This window comes from Schistocerca cancellata, chromosome 2 (genome assembly GCF_023864275.1).
Source record: "Schistocerca cancellata isolate TAMUIC-IGC-003103 chromosome 2, iqSchCanc2.1, whole genome shotgun sequence".
Lineage (NCBI taxonomy): Eukaryota > Metazoa > Arthropoda > Insecta > Orthoptera > Acrididae > Schistocerca > Schistocerca cancellata.
In genome coordinates, this window is record NC_064627.1 from 579,828,049 (window position 1) to 579,852,054 (window position 24,006).

Sequence of the window (24,006 nt, forward strand, 5' to 3'; positions counted from 1 at the left end):
GGGATAAGTGCACAGTAGAAAGGAAGGGAACACAAGGGTAGACGGTTCAGCAAACTGGAAAAATAAGTAGTCAGACATATGGGAAACATCGCGCTTGTATACATTCAATGAAAACCGAGACTGAATCAGAAAGCGAAAGACTGACAAAAGTGCCGGTCACTGTTTAAAACGGGTACTGTTTCACAAGGATTCATTGAAGTAATTTAATAGTAAATGTTAATCAAAACAGAAAAATAGGCTCTGTCTATTGCTAACAAGGTAGTTAGCAAAACATAGTCTATCCCTGACATAAAAGTTCTCAGGGATGGTGTGTTGACAAGTGGTTGGAGGGAGTTCTTTTCCTGGCCCCGAGGGAGATGGCGCAGTGGATAGAACACTGGATTCGCATTCGGAAGACGACGGTTCAAATCCCAATCCAGCCATCAACATTTACGTTCCCTGTGATTCCCTGAACCGCTCCGGGGTAATTCCGGGATCTTCCTCTGAAAAGGGCATGGCAGATTTCCTGCCGTAATCCGAGCTTCTGCTCCGTCTATGGTGACCTCGCTGTCTAAAGGACGCTAAACCCTAATCTTCCTTCCTTCCTTCCTGACGTACCTTGCTTGACTGTGAAGTCTGGAGTGTAGCATGTCGCGTTGTAGCATCTCCGTCGGTACTGAATTCCTAATGAAATCCCGACGACGTTGGTAAAATGAATGTTCCGTAAACCATGGCTTAATGTGCAGAGGGGTGGTAATTTTCTCTGCTAGCCAACATTTGATAAACATGCACATCAGTATGCACTGGAAAAAAGCGAAATAGACGCCCTGGGCTAACGGCTCTTCTTCCAACGGTCCCTCTCCTTTGTTCTAAACGGAAGGACTCGTGACCACAAAGATTTAATACGAACGAAGTTCAGACACTGAGTGAGGACCATATGCACTCACAGTTTTGTTATTTCGTTTCCACTCTGGATGAACCTTTGGATGCCTCATCAAAGTAGCCGCGTTGATACGAGCAATGATAGCCTCTCAATGACCACCATCTTCTGTATTTTAACTAACGAATCTTTGGGTACAGTGACTCCCGTACCTGGAGATGTTAGTTCTCCTCACTGAAACGAAAGAAGTTAAACATGACAAATTCGGTTCTAAAGTTTCATCATCATCTTGCTTTCAAGTATTAGGCTGTTGCCTGTTCCGAATTCACAAAACAAAATCATTCCCATCGTTTTCGAGGTCTTTCAATATCTCTTTTCACTCTCGGCCTGTAAATGAGGATTACGAAATTCTGTGACCTGGCATTCTTATGCGGTGTTGTCTCCCATCTTCACGATACTTTTGAATTTCTTCATTCATGTTGAAAATATGTAATCCTGTTCTAATATCGTCATTTCTAACTTCTCTCTTATTGTGCAGCTCTCCGTCTTCCTTAGGAACCTAGCACCTGATGGCTGATTTTTTTTTTTTTCTTTTTTTTTTTTTTTTTTTTTTTTTTTTGTAATCTAGCTTATGCTGGGAACAAGACTAATTGTGCCCCGCAACTTAGGATAGGGGAGGTGAGGTGAAGCCAACTTCCGTAAGAGAGACAACGCCGACAGAAAATCAGGCAGGTCGCGATACCTAGAGGTGTTACCACCATCAAGCGACTCATCTTGCGCAGCGCACGTAACGCAGCAAGGCGATTGTAAAATTACTGGCGCCGACCGCTGTGGCCGAGCGGCTATAGGCGCTTGAGTCCGGAACCGCGCTGCTGCTACGGTCGCAGATTCGAATCCTGCCTCGGGCATGGATGTGTATGGTGTCCTTAGGTTGGTTAGGTTTAAGTAGTTCTAAGTCCAGGGGACTGATGACCTCAGATGTTAAGTCCCATAGTACTTAGAGCCATTTGAACCATTTTGAAAAATTACTGGCAAAGTCACAAACAGCGTCCTAAAGTTTCATTGGATCTAACTGAATCAGCATAGCAAAATTTAAATTCCGCACTGTCCAGTCACATTAAAAGCCGGAATAAACATCTTTTCCAACGCGGACCGCTGCCAGACGTTCAGGAAGAGAGTCAGTGAGGTTCTGGGAGGTACCAAAAGGAATGTGGAGTCGTTAGGACTCCAGTGGCGCGGCCACCTGCGCTAGGATTCTAGGTTGAGGATCCATGACACGAACAGCCCGATTCACGTGGTATCGTAGACTCTCGACTGGATTTAAATCCGGAGAGTTGGTGCGCAATGGAGCACGGTAAACTCATCCTGGTGCTCTCCGAACCACGCACGACCATTGTTCCTTCAGAATGACAAGATCACCCAAACAATGCCACAAAAACATTTCCCAGACTATAATCCTTCCGACGATTGGTGCAGAGTATTTGCTTTTAGACTTTTCACGCCGTTAGTGCCAGTCAGTGGACGTCTAGTTGCTGTACTGGTGTGCAATTTCCAGCCTTCGCGACGATGAACAGCAATCAGCAGGGCTGAGCGAAGAAGGAGCCTGCTATGGATGCCCATACGCAGCAACGTTCACTGAACGGTCTTTAGAGACACACTATGTTGGTAGTCCCTCGGTTCATCTGGGTGGTCAGTTGCTCAACAGTTTCGCCCATACACATCGCCCCACGCGTCTTCTACCAGGGTTGCCTCGGCGCCGGTTTTGGATAGCGCCAGTTTGCTATGCACGGTATACTTTAACCAAGGCGGCATGAGAACGGTCTATAAACTTATCCGTTTCGGAAATGCTTACATCCTTGGCCCAAAAGTAAATTATCATGCTCTTTCGGAAGCCGTTCTCGCACTACGACAACGACCTCATAGTTTTTCGCCCCCCCCCCCCCCCCGACACACTTCACATAGGCGGTGATCACATTCATGTGACTGGACCATACATGAGTACCTTCCTTTAACGTTTATTAATGAAATAATGCTATTACTTAAGGTGGCACCCTCGATAAATGAAATGATAATTACATCAAGACCCTAAGTTTTCGATAGGCGTTGATATACATCAACGGGAACAGTTGAAAATGTGTGTGCCGACCGGGACTCGAATCCGGGAACTCCTGCTTACATGGCAGACGCTCTATCCATCTGAGCCACCGAGGACACAGAGGATCGTACGACTGCGGGGATTTATACCTTGCACGCTCCACGTGAGACCCACATTCCCAACTTAATGTACACACACTAGTGCCCCTGCCTACTATAGACTACTCATTACTCGCTAACATGTCCGAAAGAACATATACTATCTTCATATAGTTAAGGCTAACCGGCGATTGACCGACTTCTTCTGTGCGGATGCACACGCATTGCCCGAACTCTTACGGGACTTGGTAAAAATGTCTTCCACGAGTAATGAGTATAGTGGGCAGGGGGCACCACGAATGTAGTGTGTGGACATTAAGTCGGGAATGTGGGTCTCACGGGCAGCGTGCAAGGCATAAGTGCCTGCAGTCGCACTATCCTCTGTGCCCTCGGTGGCTCTGATGAATAGAGCGTCTGCCATGTAAGCAAGAGATGCCGGGTTCGAGTCCCGGTCGGGGTACATATTTTCAACTGTCCCCGCTGATGTTTATCTACGCCTGTCCACAGCTTAGGGTCTTTATTTAATTATCATTTCATTCTAGAGAGCTGCACGGTCACCGATGGTATCTGTTCTTTCGGGCATGTCTGAAAGAACAGACACCATATTCATATTCAATATTTGAGGTGCTAATTCTTTCCAGATTTTCAGCTTCAGTGATCACTGTACAACGCTACACGCTTGTATGTTTGAATCCAACACTGCTTGACAGTTGCTATGGAGCCCACATCTGTGCTGTGTTACATTGAATCCTCATAAAGCACTAATGAGAGCCACTGATAAGTTGTCTCAACAGTACACGGAACAGCGCTGCCGTATCTCACATATCAGGGGAAGTTAATGTAGTCAAGCTACAGGGTGCTACCCAAGCAGACTTGTTGAAAGCGGAAGCAGTCAGTTCTAAGAAACTTCGTAACCTATTAAAATTGTGTGCTGAACCGGGAGTCGATTCCGAATCCTTTCCTTACGCGGATAATACACTCCTGGAAATTGAAATAAGAACACCGTGAATTCATTGTCCCAGGAAGGGGAAACTTTATTGACACATTCCTGGGGTCAGATACATCACATGATCGCACTGACAGAACCACAGGCACATAGACACAGGCAACAGAGCATGCACAATGTCGGCACTAGTACAGTGTATATCCACCTTTCGCAGCAATGCAGGCTGCTATTCTCCCATGGAGACGATCGTAGAGATGCTGGATGTAGTCCTCTGGAACGGCTTGCCATGCCATTTCCACCTGGCGCCTCAGTTGGACCAGCGTTCGTGCTGGACGTGCAGACCGCGTGAGACGACGCTTCATCCAGTCCCAAACATGCTCAATGGGGGACAGATCCGGAGATCTTGCTGGCCAGGGTAGTTGACTTACACCTTCTAGAGCACGTTGGGTGGCACGGGATACATGCGGACGTGCATTGTCCTGTTTGAACAGCAAGTTCCCTTGCCGGTCTAGGAATGGTAGAACGATGGGTTCGATGACGGTTTGGATGTACCGTGCACTATTCAGTGTCCCCTCGACGATCACCAGTGGTGTACGGCCAGTGTAGGAGATCGCTCCCCACACCATGATGCCGGGTGTTGGCCCTGTGTGCCTCGGTCGTATGCAGTCCTGATTGTGGCGCTCACCTGCACGGCGCCAAACACGCATACGACCATCATTGGCACCAAGGCAGAAGCGACTCTCATCGCTGAAGACGACACGTCTCCATTCGTCCCTCCATTCACGCCTGTCGCGACACCACTGGAGGTGGGCTGCACGATGTTGGGGCGTGAGCGGAAGACGGCCTAACGGTGTGCGGGACCGTAGCCCAGCTTCATGGAGACGGTTGCGAATGGTCCTCGCCGATACCCCAGGAGCAACAGTGTCCCTAATTTGCTGGGAAGTGGCGGTGCGGTCCCCTACGGCACTGCGTAGGATCCTACGGTCTTGGCGTGCATCCGTGCGTCGCTGCGGTCCGGTCCCAGGTCGACGGGCACGTGCACCTTCCGCCGACCACTGGCGACAACATCGATGTACTGTGGAGACCTCACGCTCCACGTGTTGAGCAATTCGGCGGTACGTCCACCCGGCCTCCCGCATGCCCACTATACGCCCTCGCTCAAAGTCCGTCAACTGCACATACGGTTCACGTCCACGCTGTCGCGGCATGCTACCAGTGTTAAAGACTGCGATGGAGCTCCGTATGCCACGGCAAACTGGCTGACACTGATGGCGGCGGTGCACAAATGCTGCGCAGCTAGCGCCATTCGACGGCCAACACCGCGGTTCCTGGTGTGTCCGCTGTGCCGTGCGTGTGATTATTGCTTGTACAGCCCTCTCGCAGTGTCCGGAGCAAGTATGGTGGGTCTGACACACCGGTGTCAATGTGTTCTTTTTTCCATTTCCAGGAGTGTATAAGTACTGGCTTATCTAGGTAAGCCTTGGGGCCCGCCACACAAATGCAGTCCTCCAGTAACCCTCTTCCACTCTGCAAACTCAACAGTAGCTCTCCTGTACACCTCGATAATCTTGCAACCCGGAGACAAAAGATGTCGAGGGAAACGGCTTAACCACAGCTTACAACTCGTTTCTTACATTAGTTCGCTAAGTAGGGGAGTGGCATCGACGAATTGTATTAGAAGAGCTACAAAGCTTACTCAGTGAGTAAGAATATTACCCACGAAAAACGAGGATCTGGATTCAGATCCTGTCCAGCGCACATGTACGATCTTCCGGTTCCACACCAGTGTATTCTCGACGACAGTCAGCTGTAGTGCACCTATGCTGCGTCTGACGAGTTCGAGGTAAGCTCAGAGCCATCGTAGTCATGATCGGTGTCAGCGTCTGGCCACCTTCTTGAGTGCGATAGGGATGACAAAACATGTTCCTTCACGAGTGAAGAAAGCTGCTGTTAATGAGACGAACGGCACTGCGGGTGAATCGATTAGATCGTAAAAGGTATGCGGCTGGCAGAGATCAACTGACTAGAAAGAAAGGTTTATACGTCCGAAAATCTAATACGAATTGCAACAGACGGATATGCAGTGGACTGTGGAAAACGTCATAGCATATTTTAGCACAAGTTTTGGTCACAGCCGAAGAGTGCTGTAGCGACACAGAGAACATGCTGAACTTATTCATGATGTGTGTCCTTACTGTGTTTTCGTGAATGAGAAATTGTAGTCCCACTAACAACACATTTTCCTGAAGCACTGGACAGTGTCGACATGCAACGGATGTAGTGCCCTGCACACTGAATTATGCGCAGCTGATACGACCAGGTGCGACACGAATTGTGCACAAGAGCTTCGAATTCATCTGGATCTAAAAATCACATCTAGTAAGGATACCTAAGGAATTTCCAAAGAGCCTATTGCAAAGTGTTCCAAAAAATAAACATCTGGGTATAAAAACTCCATTACAGGATCAGATCATTTGTTAACACATTTTAGGCGAATATATGAAGTACAGATATGATCAGTACTTAGCACTTTTTAAGTAGTATAGTTACTAGACAGTGTACAGTCGGATAACGTTACTTGAAACCGCCTAAGCCGACATATTTTTCTCGTGTCCGCCTAGAACCGGTTGAAGTAGCCATGTGCTAGGGGCGCCATGGGACCGACCTAACCGCAGAAGATTACAAGGTGCTGTTACTACGACTCAGAATGGATGTCAACCAAGAGCTACAGCCACATTTCAGTCACTTACAACTCTGCATTGGTTGCGTTTTCTTTTACACGGCGCTTCGTACTTGTTTAAAGAAGTTCATCGGTACAGATCTACGGGACTATTTGCTTTTCCGCTGATCGCACCTCGACATCACATGATCCTCTGTATCATGGTGTCTACGAAAACCAGGAGGCAGGAGATGTCGGCGTCCAGATTGATGCCATATTTTGAAGTCGTCGCCTATTGACAAATAGATTGTAAGGAATACCAGACTAGCTTTGTATTTGGACTGAACAGCTCCTAGCAAATAACACACAGCTTGTCATTCTTACGTGAAAGATATCTTTAAACGCAAAAGTAACTTCGGGAGTACGGTGGAAATTTGAGTAAATGCAGTAAGACCTGCACAGGAGCGGCGCTTGGAGCAAGAATTCAAAAATGGTTCAAATGGCTCTGAGCACTATGGGACTCAACAGCTTAGGTCATAAGTCCCCTAGAACTTAGAACTACTTAAACCTAACTAACCTAAGGACATTACACACACCCATGCCCGAGGCAGGATTCGAACCTGCGACCGTAGCAGTCCCGCGGTTCCGGACTGCAGCGCCAGAACCGCTAGACCACCGCGGCCGGCCCGGAGCAAGAATTGGCAGATGACCCTCTATATACACAAATGTAACGACTGAGCACAAATAGGTGGAAGATCCGTTGTTTTATGATTTCACATTTGTTGAACAGTCACTAAAAGCAGTGATATTTCTTGAGTACCTGGAGGTGATTTAAAGTAGAACGATCATATAGCACTAATCGATGGAAAGGCAGATGCCAAGCTGAGATCTGGAGAGATTCCTCAGGAAGTGTAGTCCATCCATGGAGGAGGTGGCATACAAAAACTTCGTTCGACCGAGACTTGAGCATTCCCTATTAGTATGGGACCCTTACCAAGCAGAACTCATAGAGAAAACAGACAAGATCGCGTTTCGTCAGAGGTTCGCTTAATAAGTGCGAAAGTGTCATTGCGATGTTCATCCAACTCCAGTGACAAATACTCTAAGAAAGACATTGTGCATCATAGTATGGCTTACTGTTAAAATCCGGAGAGTGTATGTTCCTAGAAGAGTCATAGTACCATATATTGCTCCACCTTAAGTACTTCTAGTGAAAAGACCATGAAGATAAAAAGAACGAGGATTACCATCATTTATGACTGTATCAAGATAGAGGAGGGGGGGTGTGGTCGGGGGGGTTGGGGGGGGGGGGTTGGAGAGCGAAGTGACACTGGTACAGAAACCACAGACCATAAAGTAACTTTCGGAGTGTAGTTATAGACGTTATGTCTGTGTCGAAATAAATCTCTGCCTGAAACAAACAAACATTAGGCGAAGAAGCAATTGTAGTTAAAGTCGCTAATATCCATTGAGGACATGGAAGAGCAACTGTGATTTAAATCAGCGATTTCTTAGGTACAATATTTAACCAGCCGCTTTTTTAAAATTATTGTATGATTTATTTTCTGTAGAATTAATTAATTTTGAAGCCACTGCACGCTCATCATCAGGTGGAGGTGTTTAGCAACATTATTTTGTGGGTCATGTGCAGCTCGACTCTGATGTCGCATTGCTAGTGGAAATAACGGAAATTTAGTTACTGGTAACGAAAAAATTATGAAACGAAAAGATTGCTATGTCTTGGATACTTACAGTGTGCACTGCCTCGTGGTACCCATAGCACAGCCGTTCTGATAACGTACATTTTGCAGGTTACACTCACATACTTTGTGTGTATATAACCAGCAAAATGTACGTTATCAGAACGGCTGTGCTACGGGTACCACGAGGCAGTGCACACTGTAAGTATCCAAGACATAGCAATCTTTTCGTTTCATAATCTTTTTGTTACCTGTAACTAAATTTCCTTTATTTCTACCAGCACCACGACCATAGCATCGAGCTGCACATGTGTCAGATAATATTCCAGTAGCATCTCGATCTGATGATGAGCCCACAGTGGCTTGAAATTAAATAATGCTACAGAAAATAAATCATACACAAATTTTTAAAAAGCCACTGGTTGTATATTATACCCAAATAAATCGCCAATTACAATCAATTTAATTTGATTCACGATCTCCAGTAGAGCTGTCCCTCTGTCCCAACTCCATCAGGACTTTCCACTGCACACATTCTGCTTTCTGCTAGTTTCGGGGATCACTGAGAGACGTTACTACTTAATCTACCGCGTAACTAGGGAAGATTGAGCCAACTTAGAATTAAATTCCTTACACAATTCTTAACTGTAATCTTAATTCGGGTAGTCTTAATACGTACCTCGCACGCAGTCAGAGGATCCACAATACTCTTCGAAACATAAGACCATGAACTTGTCTGCAACATCCGCTTGTTGAAACCAATACAAAAATGGTAGAACATTGGAACGTATCATCTGTTTAACATCTGCAGCTGAACTCTGAGTACATACAAGGTCTGCATGGCGACCGCTACAGGTTCACTGCAGAAATACCGCACTTTTGTTTAAGAAATTGTAAACTGCAACTCTCGAAATATCAAAGACGGCAAAAGCATGAATATGGTACGCACTCGAAATCCGCGACTCAAAAAACAATCTGGAGGATGGCGTGGGCGGCAGAGGGAGTGGGGAGGAGGGAGGGCAGAGTTCGGAGCTCTAGTGCTGAAAGAGGCAACGTTTAAGGAGGAGAGGTTAACAACGAGTAATGCGACTTCACATGAAAGATTAAAATTGTCTATCGAATCTGAACTCGAAACTTATCCTTCCCTAGCATCTAGTACTGTACCAGGTGAACCATCGGAGTAAATCACATTGCCCAGCACATAGCCACAACGTAAATGCATCTCTCCTTCATTTCCCGACTCATGCAACCTATTCTGAAAAGGCAAATATCTGGGTTCTGTTCCAGAGTCCAATTATAGTTAATATGTTAAATGTTTCAAAATGACATTTTTAAGTTTGTTTTATCTCGGTTGCTTTAGCGGCAACTGCGCAAATTGGGGTTTAGTATTCTTACTGCTCTCTCATCCACAGTGAAAATTTTGTTTTATGTTGCTGTTGCAAAGTAACAGAGTTAACACAAACTTGTTATGCAATTATAAACTGCTGTTGTGATCGATAGTGCGAATGTTTTGTAAGCTAGTTTCAAGTCTTTTGGTTATTTTATACAAAGTGTTATGAGTCTCAAAAAATTTAGTTAGTAAAAATATTAGTATTAAATAAGTCCACTTGTTTTGTAGCTTTTGTCGCTCCAAGTGAAGGAATCGACTTCGTTAGGCCACTTCAGATTTCACATTCTTCTTCTTTCTCTTCTCCAGTAACTCTGCGTTTCATTCTCAGAGCCTTTTGACTATGTTCAGCTGTGTGAAGGATTGAGGAACATCCCTCCAGTGACGCTGATACACAGAGGTGATAAAGAAGCCGAAATAAGAATCACGCAGCCTAACATCTTACAATAGTTTATTTGGAATATCAGCACTGTTAAATCTAAGAAAATTAAACCTTAAGAAAGCAACTGATATAAAATTATTAAAATATCCCCTGAATTGTTTCGTTGCAGCTGGTGCGAATATCATAATCACAAACACATACCAGGCAAGTGTCGACGGGTTCATGAAGTATCTGGGTCTCAGCGAGAATGAGAGCATCGAACTCATCGAGATGGCGGTGAAGTTAGCCAAGAAAGCGGTGGATACCTTCATGAGCGAGCAAAACGGTCTGGCTGGTAAGGACAACAATGCTGTTATTATGATGCTTTTGTGCTTGTATTGTTACAGGTTTCTGTTTATTAATTAGATTGAGAATGGTAACTAATGGTAAAACACTGTTACTGATATCAGTTGATGAAAAACTACTGGTATCTTTAGAACGATCTGTATTAGAAGTACACGGCTATATTACCTGAAGACTCTTAATGTATTGTCTACTTGGAAAAGAGAAATATCACTATGAGTGGAAAGCGAAAATTTTATCTGGTACTGAGTCGGCGTTGCATAAATGGAATTTTGTTTTTATTGTACTGACATGTGTTACAAAGTATCGTAAATCAAGTGTGACTTTCATCTGCAGAAACTGTTGTTTACAAAGATTTTTAAAGAGGTCATTTTATGTTGTTGTTGTCTTCAGTCCTGAGACTGGTTTGATGCAGCTCTCCATGCTACTCTATCCTATGCAAGCTTCTTCATTTTATATTATTTGTTCAAATTAGCAAATGTGGAATCATTTGTCTTTGATTGTAACCTAGATCACGTGTTTATAAAATTGTATGACCGGTTTTGTTTATGTTGGCAATCATCCTCAAAACGTAAAATACAATTGCAGACTATAAGATGATTGCTATCACAATCGAAATCTCTCATATCATTTTATAAATTCGCGACCGAGAACATAAAGGTTATATTGAAAATTAAAATCACTTTTCCACATTCTCGACCGTGTCGAACGTTATAAAATTTGTTTGTGAGCTTTTGCAAACAAAAATTAATTAAAAGTTGGCGAAGATTTGTAAGGAGTCAATTAAAACGTGGATGAAATCAAACGTAACAGTACTTTCCTGATCGACGTGAAGATCGTTTCAATACTAAAAACACAATATGGAACAATGAGAAAGTCCATAATGCGCTATTGGACGACCGATGATCAAAATAACATGAACTAACTGGCGACGTAGACAAGCCAGAAGAAATACAATAACTTTTACGTGAATAATTAACTGACAGAAAACTTTATGAAAGAACCAAGATGGGTTCCATATTTGTGTAATGCTATCCGAAAGCAAATGCGGAAACGTATTTGTCATCAATGTTTGGTGCATTAAAAGAATTAACTAAATATGTGTGCTTGTTTGTTAGCACGTGGATGAGACGCGGTCGTACCACTATTAAGGACAACGTTCTTACTGATTAGCTTGCAAAAGATAGTAGGATAACGAGCACTTCCTACGAAAGTTTTCTACTTGAAATTGATGAAATAAGATCTTGATGAAAAAATGCTTAAATTACGTAAGGAAACCAACAAGAAAAGCAATAATCTTTGAGAAATACAATAAGCCTCCCTCCTCAGTAAGATACAATGATACCGGGAAAACCGAACGACTTGAAGTATTAACTGTTGAAACAACCATCCTGTTTACATGATGTGGCACCACGTGGTTGTAACCTATTTCCATATCTACAGAAATTTGTGCAATAAGACATGCTCCGTATTTGAGCAACAATCCTCCTAAAATATCTTCACGAGTTTGAGTAACAGATATATTTCAATGAAAGTCGTGAAGATGTTTTTAGGTTGCTTATAATGATTAATGTTATCATCATCAGTCATCCCCATTACGGTCTGAGGAAGGCAATGGCAAACCACCTCCGCTAGGACCTTGCCTAGTCGGCGGTGCGGGTCTCCTGCATCGTCCCCTACCCTCCTCGGAGTATGGGACTTCAACATCATCATCATCATCATCATTATCAGCGTAGATAATAAAAGAGACTGACGGAGCTGTACTCACATTTTCTGCTGCCGTTTTTCTCTTGTATAACTGTAGTCAAGAAATTTATGTCCATTCCCCAGCGCGATATTCTATTTCATAGTCTCATATAAATTTCCGTGTACATTCTGCCATCAGGCGGTTCAGTATTTCCGTTGGGATTGTATCTGTTCCTATCTGTTTTCCATCCTTTACTGCATTTAAAGCAGTCGTTATTACTCTTATTCACATCATCTAAAGTTTCAAGTTCTAGCATTCTACGTTCGTGTTATGTATAGTACAGTTTTTGCAAGTAGTTTTCGCTTCTTTTTCGAATTTCCTCACAACTTTTGTACATTTCCATTTCATATTTCCTAAGAATTTCTGTAGTAAGATTTCACATCTGTAACTATCCGATCTTGTATTTCTTACTCTTTTGAACAGAATATCCTACGTTCCCATACTTTCAAGTTCCTCAACCTTCTTACATTCTCCTTTAAAGGATCTTTTATAGGCTTACTGATCTTGTCTTTGCATTTCATTCTTTAGCCTTCTACGCATTAACCTTGTTTATTGATTATTATTTTTGCCTTTTTCATTTCTCTGCCGTTTTGTTTCAGTGGTCATTCCTACCATTGACCATGGGGCTTTTCTTCCCCCGGAATTTTTATTTTAGTGCTTCGCCTGACTGGTGGATGGTTTCACTGTGCTCTGTGTTTTCATGAAACAAGGGACCGATGACCTTTACAGTTTGGTCCCTTTAATCTTTAAACCAACCAACCAACCAACCAGACAAAGGCTGCTATTCTGTATTTCTTAGGGCGTCCAGTCTTAATGCAAAAGGTGTCACTAAAATAAATACATTGCCCAATTATCTATATATCGGAAACTGGCATCGTAGCATTTGCTGTGTGAAAATACAGGTGATTATTAACGAAAATACAACAGTAACGTATCGCTGATAAATAATCTATCTATTCTAAATATTTTATGTTCAAGAAATCAGGTGGAAAACCAGTCCCAAGCAAAGAAGGGGAAGCTGTAATGAGGAAGGAGTATGTAGAAGGTCCATACAAGGGAGATGAACTTGAAGTCAATGTTACAGAAGTGGAGGAGGACGTAGATGAAGGTGATATGAGGGAATTTGATAGAGCGGTGAAAGGCCTAAGTCGAAAAAAGGCCCCGGGACAAAACTTCGTTCCGTCAGAACTACTGCTAGCCTTGGAAGAGTCCACCATAAGAAAAATCCTCCATCCGGTGTGCAAGATGACAGGCGAAACATCCTCAGCCTTCAAGAAGAATATAATAATTCCAATTGCAAAGAAAGCAGATGCTGATGGATGTGAGCCGGCCGGTGTGGCTGAGCGGTTCTAGGCGCTTCAGTCTGGAACCGCGCTACCGCTACGGTCGCAGGTTCGAATCCTGCCTCGGGCATGGATGTGTGTGATGTCCTTAGGTTGGTTAGGTTTAAGTAGTTCTAAGTTCTAGGGGACTGGTGACCTCAGATGTTAAGTTCCATAGCGCTCAGAGCCATTTGAACCATTTTTTTGATGGGTGTGAATATACCGAAGTATCAATTTAATAAGTCATGGTTGCAAAATACAGACACGAATTCTTACCGGAAGAATGGAAAAACTGGTAAAAGCCAACCTCGGGGAAGAACAGTTTGGATTCCGGAGAAATTCAGGAACACACGAAACAGTACTGACCCTACGACTTATCTTAGAAGATAGGTTAAGAAAAGGAAACCTAAGTTTATAGTGCTTGTAGACTTAGAGAAAGCTTTTGACAATCTTGACTGGAATATTTTCTTTCAAATTGTGAAGATATCATGGGTAAAATACAGGGAGCGAAAGGCTATTTACAACTGTACAGAAACCAGACGGCTGTTATATAAGGGTCGAGGGACATGAAAGGGAAGCGGTGGTTGGGAAGGGAATGAGACAGGGTTGTAGGCTGTCCCCAATGTCATTCAATCTGTAGAATGAGCAAGCAGTAAAGGAAATCAAAGAAAAATTTTGAGTAAGAATTAAAGCTCAGGTAGAATACATAAAAACTTTGAGGTTTGCCAATGATTTTGTAATACTGTCAGAGACAGCAAAGGAATTGGAAGAGCAGTTTAACGGAATGGACAATCTCGTGAAAGGAGGATATGAGATGAACTTCAACAAAAGCACAACAAGGCTAACGGAATGTAGTCGAATAAAATTAGGTGATACTGAGGGAATAAGATTAGGAAACGAGACACTTAAAGTAGTAGATGAGGTTTGTTATTTGGACAACAAAGTAATTGATGATGGCCAAAGTAGAGAGGATATAAAATGTAGACTGTCAATGTCAAGAAAAGCATTTCTGAAGAAGAGAAGTTTGTTAAGATGTAATATAGATTTAAGCGCTACGTAGCCTTCTTTGAGGGTATTTGTATGGAGTGTGGCTATCTATAGAAGAGAAAAATGGACGATAAACGGTTTAGACAAGAAGAGAACATAAGCTTTTGAAATGCAGTGCTGCAGAGGAATGCTGAATATTAGATGGGTAGATCACGTAACTAATGAGGAGGTTCGGAAAGGGATTGGGGGGAAAAGAAATTTGTGGTGCAACCTAAGTAGAAGAAGAGATCGGATTGTAAGACATATTCTGAGGCATCAAGGACTCACCAAGTTAATATTGGACGGTAGTGTAGGGGACAAAATTCGTAGAGGGAGTCCCAGAGATGTATACAGATTCTGAAGACGAAGAGGTTTGCATAAAACAAAGCAGTATGAAGAGCTGCGTGAAACCGGTGTTCGAGATGAAGATGACAACAATAACTTTCTAAATATTACGTTAGGGTCAAGTTCGTCTTCTGATTTTAAGTAAACGGCATTGTAATTTTATAGACGATGACATGTCGGCAGACCCCTATTGTGGTCAATTGGGTGACGAAACGTCCAGGAACACCGGGGTTGTCCCGATTTTGCATCATAGCATACAATGTCCCGAAAAATTGCTTCGGGATGCTTCCAAATCCCGGAACTCTGTTTTTAAATATATTTTACGAAATTCTATAAGTTTTTAGAGATTTCGCTCAATTAAACGGAATATGACACGATAAATTAACACATTTTAGCTTATTCTCTGACATACATAGTCCCACAGTAATCACGGCATCAATTTTGATCTACTGAAACAATAACTTATTTTGAACAGTAATGTGAGTGGAGAGTAGTTGTATTGTTGTAGCAGTTCCAGTTCCTAGGTACAGGTGGGAGCGAGGAGGTGGAGGGCTCCGTTGGAGCTCGGTTGATTGTCTTCTGGTTTTCTACGAAAATGGTTTGGTCAACCTAGATGAGTCATACTTCGAGTGATGATACTCTTCAGTGAGGACGAATATTGTTTGCGGCGAACTGCTACTAGGAAAGGCAATTCGGAAAAATTTGTTCCTGTTGGAAAGAACCCGGTCCGAATTTTTTCTTTTTTCTTGGAAGGGTTGTTTAGTGTGTTCGTGTGTGTTGTGTTGGGACAGAGCGCCCGCTGATCGCGGGTTCGGTGGGCCCTTACGGCGCGTCGCTGCACGACTACTCGGAATACAGCGGCGACTACGCGGACCGCGTGACGCGCCGGCAGCTGGCCGAGTGGCACCGCCCCCGCATCGCGGCGCTGCTGCGCGCAGGCGCGGACCTGCTCGCCGTCGAGACCATCCCTGCGCAGGCCGAAGCGGAGGCCGTCGCGGATTTGCTGCGGGACTTCCCCGCCGCGCGCGCCTGGATCGCCTTCTCCTGCAAGGTATCTTACAATGCGCACGCCTACTATACGTGCGAATGATACCTTTTTCTATCGACCTTAGCGTGTACATTTGATAGGTTCGACAGCGCAGTAAAAGCATATGTGTTCTCAGAATGAGATTTTCACTCTGCAGCGGAGTGTGCGTTGGTATGAAACTTCCTGGCAGATTAAAACCGGCCAGGCCGAGACTCGAACTCGGGACCTTTGCCTTTCGTGGGCAAGTGCTCTGGTGGTAGAGCACGCCCACGAAAGGCAAAGGTCCCGAGTTCGAGTCTCGGCCTGGCACACAGTTTTAATCTGCCAGGAAGTTTCGTATGTGTTCTGTCAGGGAACTGGCGTCAGAGAGCATAACATACTAGGCGCCTTTTCCAAAATCATTTCACTGGCTAACATCGTGCTGCGATTCCTTCTTTAAACTGCTGCACGAGCCTGAAAATGACATCGAAATAAGAGATCATGGGAATGGTAACAGAAATTACTCAACAAAGGAAAGACCACTCGAGACTCGACTTGACGAAATACGAGTCTGATTCTACAAGGAGTATGAATATGTTCTTCTAGCAGCAGTGTACTGTAGAACATTGGAAGAACGAAAAGTGCCCAGTAGAGTTGAAAAACTACCGTACGCCACCGTAGACTGTTGTAAGAAAGCGTAGACTACGGCAGTTTTTCTAGTAGCTTTGGTCGGTTAAGGTCGTGCCCATGTTACCTGTAAGTTACGTGTGTTGCATAAATTTCGTGCGTTCCCTCATAACGATCGCTTTCTTTGCGTGTCTTACTAAATTGCCATAATGACCAGGACCGATGAACTCTCTAGAAACCGAGTGTGGATATGTAGAGGGCCAGGGAACCAACGTAACATTTTTGTTCTACATAGTTATTCTCCTGTCTGCAAGAATGGGCTGTCATTCCCCAAGAAACCTTCCAGCACCTGATTGAATGTATGCCTGCGAGAGTGGAAGCTGTCATCAAGGCTAAGGATGGGCCAACACCATACTGAATTCCAGCATTACCGATTGAGGGCTCCACGAACTTGTAAGTCATTTTCAGCCAGGTGTCCGGATACCTTTGATCACATAGTGTACGTTCGACCAAGTATTGAAACGATGTTTTACATATTTTTGTTTCGTGGGTTTTTAGCCTATTTGTTAAGGAAATTGTGTTTTTAGCGCTATGAGACAAAACTGTATAGGTTTTATTTTTATTTTTTTTTTACTGCAACATCCCTCTGTTTCAATGATTTTCGAATACTACCTGAATTAAACATTGACAATTTCAAATGTACCTGGGGGATGTTTGCAGGATGAGATTTTCAGTATGCAGCGGAGTGTGCGCTGATATGAAACTTCCTGGCAGATTAAAACTGCGTGCTGAACCGAGACTCTGCCAGGAAGTTTCATATCAGCGCACACTCCGCTGGAGGGTGTAAATCTCATTCTGCAAACATCCCGCGGGATGTGGGTGAGCCATGTCTGCGCAATATCCTTTCCTCCAGGAGTGCTAGTTCTGCAAGGTTCGCAGAAGAGCTTCTGTGAAGTTTGGAAGGTAGGAGACGAAGTATTGGCAGAATTTAAGCTGTGAGGACGGGTCGTGAGTCGGGCTTGGGTAGCTCAGGTGGTAGAGCACTTGCCCGCGAAAGGCAAAGGTCCCGAGTTCGAGTCTCGGTCCGGCACACAGTTTTAATCTGCCAGGAAGTTTCATATCAGCACACACTCCCCTGCAGGGTGAAAGTCTCATTCCGGATTCCTGATGTTCACGGTACACTGGTGAAATGATCGTACGAGAAAATCTCCACTTCATCGCTACCTCAGAGACGCTGTGTACCATCGCTCGTGCGCCGACTGTTACACCACATTCAGACTCACTTAAATCTTGATAATCTGCCATTGTAGCAGCAGCAACCGGTCTAAAAACTGCGCCAGGCACTTTTTGTGTACAGGCTTTACCGACCGCAGTGCCGTATTCTGTCTGTTTACGTATCTCTGTATTTCAAAAAATGGCTGTGAGCAGTATGGGACTTAACATCTATGGTCATCAGTCCCCTAGAACTTAGAACTACTTAAACCTAACTAACCTAAGGACAGCACACAACACCCAGCCATCACGAGGCAGAGAAAATCCTTGACCACGCCGGGAATCGAACCCGGGAACCCGGACGTGGGAAGCGAGAACGCTACCGCACGAACACGAGATGCGGGCAGTATCTCTGTATTTGAATATGCTTGCCCATACCAGTTTCTTTGGCGCTTCATTGTATGATACTGAATTCGGAACTACCACATCTATCTACAATAACTGTAATGAGAGCACAATCTTTCTTTTATATTTCAATCACGCAGTATCATTTAATTTGGACCTTTTAATGTATTTCAGTACAATCTCCCCGACTTAAGTGATAGAGCGCCATCAATAAGCGAATACTCCACGATTCGGGAATGACACACTCAACAAAAATATTAAACGCCACGTCCTCTTTGACTTTGACAGTTAACAGTCAAAGTAGCGCTCTGCCTCTTCAGGCGTTGGCAAGACGCTACCCTCTACAGTTTCCTATTTGAAAACAGGCTATCCGCCACTTTCCATTCTGAAAGTCTCAGTTTATTTACACACCATTCATTAATGGTCCCACTTTGCTACGCTGCACACTAAACATCGGGCTTTGGGTACGGTCTATTTAACCGTTTGTTGGAAAATTCAAACTAACGAGCCAAGTGATGTCCGCCGTACATTTTATTCCCCAAAATTCCACCAAAACACACTCGAGTCGTTGCCTCGGACTTCAAACGACATAATCCGCCACTGGCAGACAAACAAACAAGCCAATTACCTCTGGGCGGTCAGTAAGTCACTAACAATACACCGAGGATAAAAAAATCATATAGCTCCGATATCACCACAAATTCAGTGATTATTATCGCATCAACACTTTGTTCCAGCTGTGCCTTCACAGCCTAAATTTACCGCAGTTCACTATAATCGACCCAACACTAAAAATCTAAGAAAAGATCACCCCTGGCAGTTTTTCGCCAATTCTGTGGCTTAACTACTACTATGAAAATTCATAATAGCTTAGACATTCGAAGATAGGCCTTGGGAAGGGAAAACTCTCGCAGCTATGAGAATTCACGGTAGTCTCCGCTCAAAAATCTTTCTGATGGCACTCTTAAGCCCATTCCACAGAAAATCTGGTTACGCCAGGCAATTACTCCACTCTCGCCCAAGCCTTGCTAAGCCCGATCGCCTTGCGACGAACCAACTCGCACGATGTCTGTATATAGACAGACTAAGACCTACATCTGGATTGTCGGGGGCCTGTACGTGAGCTGTCAATCTCTCTCGTGCAAATCACTTGGGAATTATTAAAAACGAACAAACATGTTACGCCTCCTCTACTTCTGACAGTGCATTATCGGCAGCAACCTTCGTATACTGAAGCGGCGGCCGGCTGCTTCGTAGCGCTGTTGCATCATGCTGACTTCTGCGATGGCCAGTGGTCGGTTCGCATTTACAACATGCCTCAGACTTCTGTCATCTTGAAGTGTACCGTGCATCTAGAACACAGTTTTTTCACATCATCTAAGATACCATACACATCAAACTACACATTTTCATTTGGTTTTAATACTGTACATATATGTGTTAGGATGCCGAGCAATAGGAAATGCGAATATACATCTTGCATTTGTCACAACACATTCCCTGTGTAATAAAGCTGGTTTCTGAAATACTATTTTTGGAAAAGAAGCTGTACACAATGTGCTGTCGGAGTATTTTCAACGTACCTGGTTAGAATACCTAAACGTTCATTACTGTTCTAATTATTTATTTTAATTATATTTGCTTTATGCTTTAAATTGTTATTTTATGTTTTACAATCAAGTTTCTTTTGTTTTTTCGTTTACGTTTCACATGTGTATTTTTTAACTGAAAATAATAAGTAACTCATTATTATGACAGAAAATAATTACAGTAATGGTAAACTATAAGCAAATGCTTAAAACGTATTTTTACACCATCCACATTAAAATGAACGAAATTTCTTCACGTAATATACACGACAGAAAAGACAAAACAAAACAGAATTCAGCAGGATTTAAAACTATCATGAGTGACCCACTAATTATCATGATTTGTATCATGCATATTTCACTACATTAGTAAGCCTTGACGAAGAGGATTAATTATATGCTAGTGATTGCATCTTGATTGTTTTGTTTCTCAAGTGCAAATTGAAGTCACAATCTTTCAACAGAACTAGATCTGAAAATCTTCTTACAAAAATTCTTTCCAACATCGGAAGCCACATAAGTTCCACAGCTATACCTGTGCAATCGAGCCGTTTGTGATCATCAAATGGGTACGACGCTCGAAACGGTTTTTTGGCACTGACCACCCGCCTATCCATAGTGGTGAGTTTGGACAGAGAATTCGAGAATCTCTTCTTGAAGCCCCAAATGTCATTGTGACAGCATCTAAATCTGGTAAATCCAATTAGGTCAAAAAATATTTGAAAGATGTTTTTCTTCCCTTCAGAAGTCTGCCTCAATAGCTGATTGGTCAGCGCGACGTTATATCATGCAAATGGGTCCGGTTTCGATTCCCGACTGGGTCGGAGATTTTCTCCGCTCAGGAACTGAGTGTTGTGTTGTCTTCATCATCATCTCATTCCCATCGACACGCAAGTCGTCGAAGTGACGTCAACTAAAAAGACTTGCACCAGGCGACCGGTCTACCCGACGGAGGCCCTAGCCACACGACATTTCATTTCACCCATTCTCTCTAAACCTAAAATGCCAAATTACCTTTCGGGGTGTGTTGTATCCCTTAAAAGTGAAATTCGGCACATACAAAAAAGCGTATTGCACGATTCTGCTCCCTCTACATACCCAGCTAGTTTCAAGATCGTTTTTGATACTTGACAACGTTTCCTTGTGAGAAATGGAGGTCACAGTGAGAACGAATCATAACAGTTACGTTGTAGATGTCAAATGGATGTGGTGACTCGTACATGAGGGACCAGAGCGCAGTGGCGAACACAGCATTGCGACCAATACCCTGGTTGTTGTTGCAGTAGCTGTCATATAAACAACTAGCTCTCTATCACTTTTGTAATTTGCGCCAGCTATAATAATGATGTCTTTCACAATATGTTCAGCACTTTCAGTTTATTTAGAACTAAAGGCGTAAGGATGTACTGTATAACTCCAACTCTGAAGAGTAAAGGGCAAAAAGAAAAACGTGAGAACTGATGCTATAATTTGAAACTGTCGAAAAATATAAAATAAAACGTCTTCAATTATGTTCATATGCTTTGTATAAAAGAAAACAAATCACTTGTGCAACAAAAGTTATAACATCGAGCTAGATGCAACGAGCGAGATACTTTCTTTTAAAATAGGAAATGAGAAAAAAAAAAACTTCACCCGAACAGGCCTTGGAAGGCCCAACGGTGCCGACCGACCATCGTGTTACCCTCAGCCGATAGGCGTCAGTGGATGCGGATATGGAGGGGTATATGGTCAGCACACCGCTCTCCCGACCGTTGTCCGTACTTCTCAATCAGGTAGCTCCTCAATTGGCTTCTCAAGGGCTGAGTGCGCCCCGCTTTCCAACATCACTCGGCAGCCCGGACGGTCACCCAACCAAGTGCAAGCAAGTCCGACAGCTCTTAACTTCGGTGATCTGACAGGAACCGGGGTTACCTCTGTGATAAGGCCACTGGCATAAAATAGGAAATGAGCGGTTCAGAATTTCATATGAACCTTCAGTTCCCTGGAAATACATTGTACCGGGACCCTAAACCGTACTGATCTCCTGAATGCAGAAAGATACCTTGCTTGGATATTCAACTTGTCAGTTTTCTAAGCAGAAAACCAAAGATCTTAAACTGACATATTTGTGAAATTTGAAAACAAAATTTATAATTTGGCCCGTTTCGGCCTTAACTTATTCTCAGAAGCCCAAAATACGTCAAATATAAATTTTTAACAACAAGAAATCTGTTGCTTTTAAGAGACCCATTACAACAGTGTTCAAGAAATCCTCACAGTTCACACTTCGGTCGCAGGCTTCCTACACTATTTTAAGAGGACCTGGACGACATGGTGTGTTGTTTTATTATTATTATATAAAAGCTTCAGTAAATACTGAAATGAAACTTTAACCAAATAATTAGAGTACTATGACCTCTACGTGACAAAAAGTTAAAAACTATGGGATTAATAATGGAATGAAAATTGATTTTTATCTTACTGCTGAATTACGTGTAATTTTTATTTTAGGTGCTCTGTTCTTCCATCCTCTTCAGAATAAAAGCTCAAAACACATTTTATTCTTTTAATTATAAATTTTTTGTTTTTTAAAATATGTATTTTAGAAGTCAGTTTTTTCTCCTAATAATGTAAGAAAATATGGAACACTACAGCTTAAAAAAAGTAATATATTATTGAATACTCTGGTTCTGTTTCTGTTTTTGTAGCTTTATTATTGGTTGAGATAATGATATCTAAGTATGCAAAGACGATGATTACAGTAAACTGAAATTTAAGATTTGCATGTCATTTTGTTCTCAGTGATAACACGTCAAAATACTCCAGCTCGATTGCGAGTGTACTTTTAATCTTCTTTAGTTCTGTTTTTTTTCTTTGTTAATGTGGCCTCCTTTGTCATGCTTCCAGCAAGTTTTTCAGTTTCACCAACACACTGCCTATCCACTCCTAGAAGGCCATTTTTCATGTTGTCCCCAGTTTTGACGCTTAATCTGTTCATGATTTTTAATCTGCTTGCTACTTCATAATTAACACATATTATGGCCTCCACCGCAGGAATGTGAAAGGCTGACATGCCAAAAAATCCAATTTTTGGGAATTATTCTCAAGTACAACTGTTGAAACTTTCATTTGGATTCTGTATTTTGCTATGTAAACATTTTTTCAGGAGGTCAGAACCATGAAAATCTCTATATATTGTGTTTAGTTCTGTCATAACAGTTTCTGGCGTGGGGTTACATGTGTATGTTTTTGTTCGTTTGCTTCACGTCTATTATACTTGTACTATGACCTAACGTCACTTCACTGTGGCATAACAAATTCTTCTTTTTTAATACGATTTGCAACAACACTCTCGTGTTAATCATCGTAAAATTTACGACTGCAATTTAACTTCTTTGTTTTTGACATTTTGCGACATGAAAGCGATGAAATACGCCTCAAAAAGTCACAAAACCAAATTTACAACCAACTGCGCGCGAAAAGTGTAAGTAAACTGAAGTAAATTACTTATATCGACAGGCAGATTGACCGCAATACATCCCTGCTTGTAGTACCGTCGATATGTTCTTCAAGGATAATACATAAACGAGTTGCTATGGAAACGTCGTCGCCAAAATTAAAAAATGGTTCAAATGGCTCTGAGCACTATGGGACTCAACTGCTGAGGTCATCAGTCCCCTAGAACTTAGAACTATTTAAACCTAACTAACCTAAGGACATCACACACAACCATGCCCGAGGCAGGATTCGAACCTGCGACCGTAGCGGTCGCGCGGTTCCGGACTGAAGCGCCTAGAACCGCTTGGCCACATCGGCCGGCCCAAAAATTAAATGAAAAGGCATAATAGCTAACGTCTTGTGTCTGATAGTAGTGTAACAGTTCGCGATTTAGAAAAAAAAAGCACCTTGCTCTGCTTTCAAAAGGCATTTAAACACGAAATGACTAGGAAGTATACGTAAAGCACAAATTTTTAGAATCAAGAAGAATTGCAAAGTTTTATTAAATAAAGAACAAAGCCCAAATTTCACTTTTTTGAGCCCTCATGACGTGCAGATTCCCTTAAGGGGAGACTCCATCCAAAATGTTTTCTTCTATTTTGCCGATTTCAAACCAATTTTAAAATCATGTCTCTCACGTATAGACGTAGAAAAATGGAAGTTTCAAAATCCGGAACTTCATTGACTTCTCAGTTTTGAACTTTTAATATTATTTTTAATGGTGTTATTGAAAACCAACTTGTGGTACTCTTCAGTTTCACATTCAAGACTTTTTAGGT

The 24,006-nt window shown here is 42.8% G+C and overlaps 1 protein-coding gene across 1 annotated transcript in view; it reads left to right on the plus strand.

The window, feature by feature from the left end:
• The window catches only part of LOC126162187 (homocysteine S-methyltransferase YbgG-like), an 82,001-nt gene that overhangs the window by 41,960 nt on the left and 16,035 nt on the right, over positions 1-24,006 (plus strand). The window contains exons 3-4 of the mRNA XM_049918514.1: positions 10,296-10,460; positions 15,700-15,959. Of these exons, the coding sequence (XP_049774471.1) occupies positions 10,296-10,460; positions 15,700-15,959 (425 nt within the window). The remainder of the gene's footprint in view (positions 1-10,295; positions 10,461-15,699; positions 15,960-24,006) is intronic.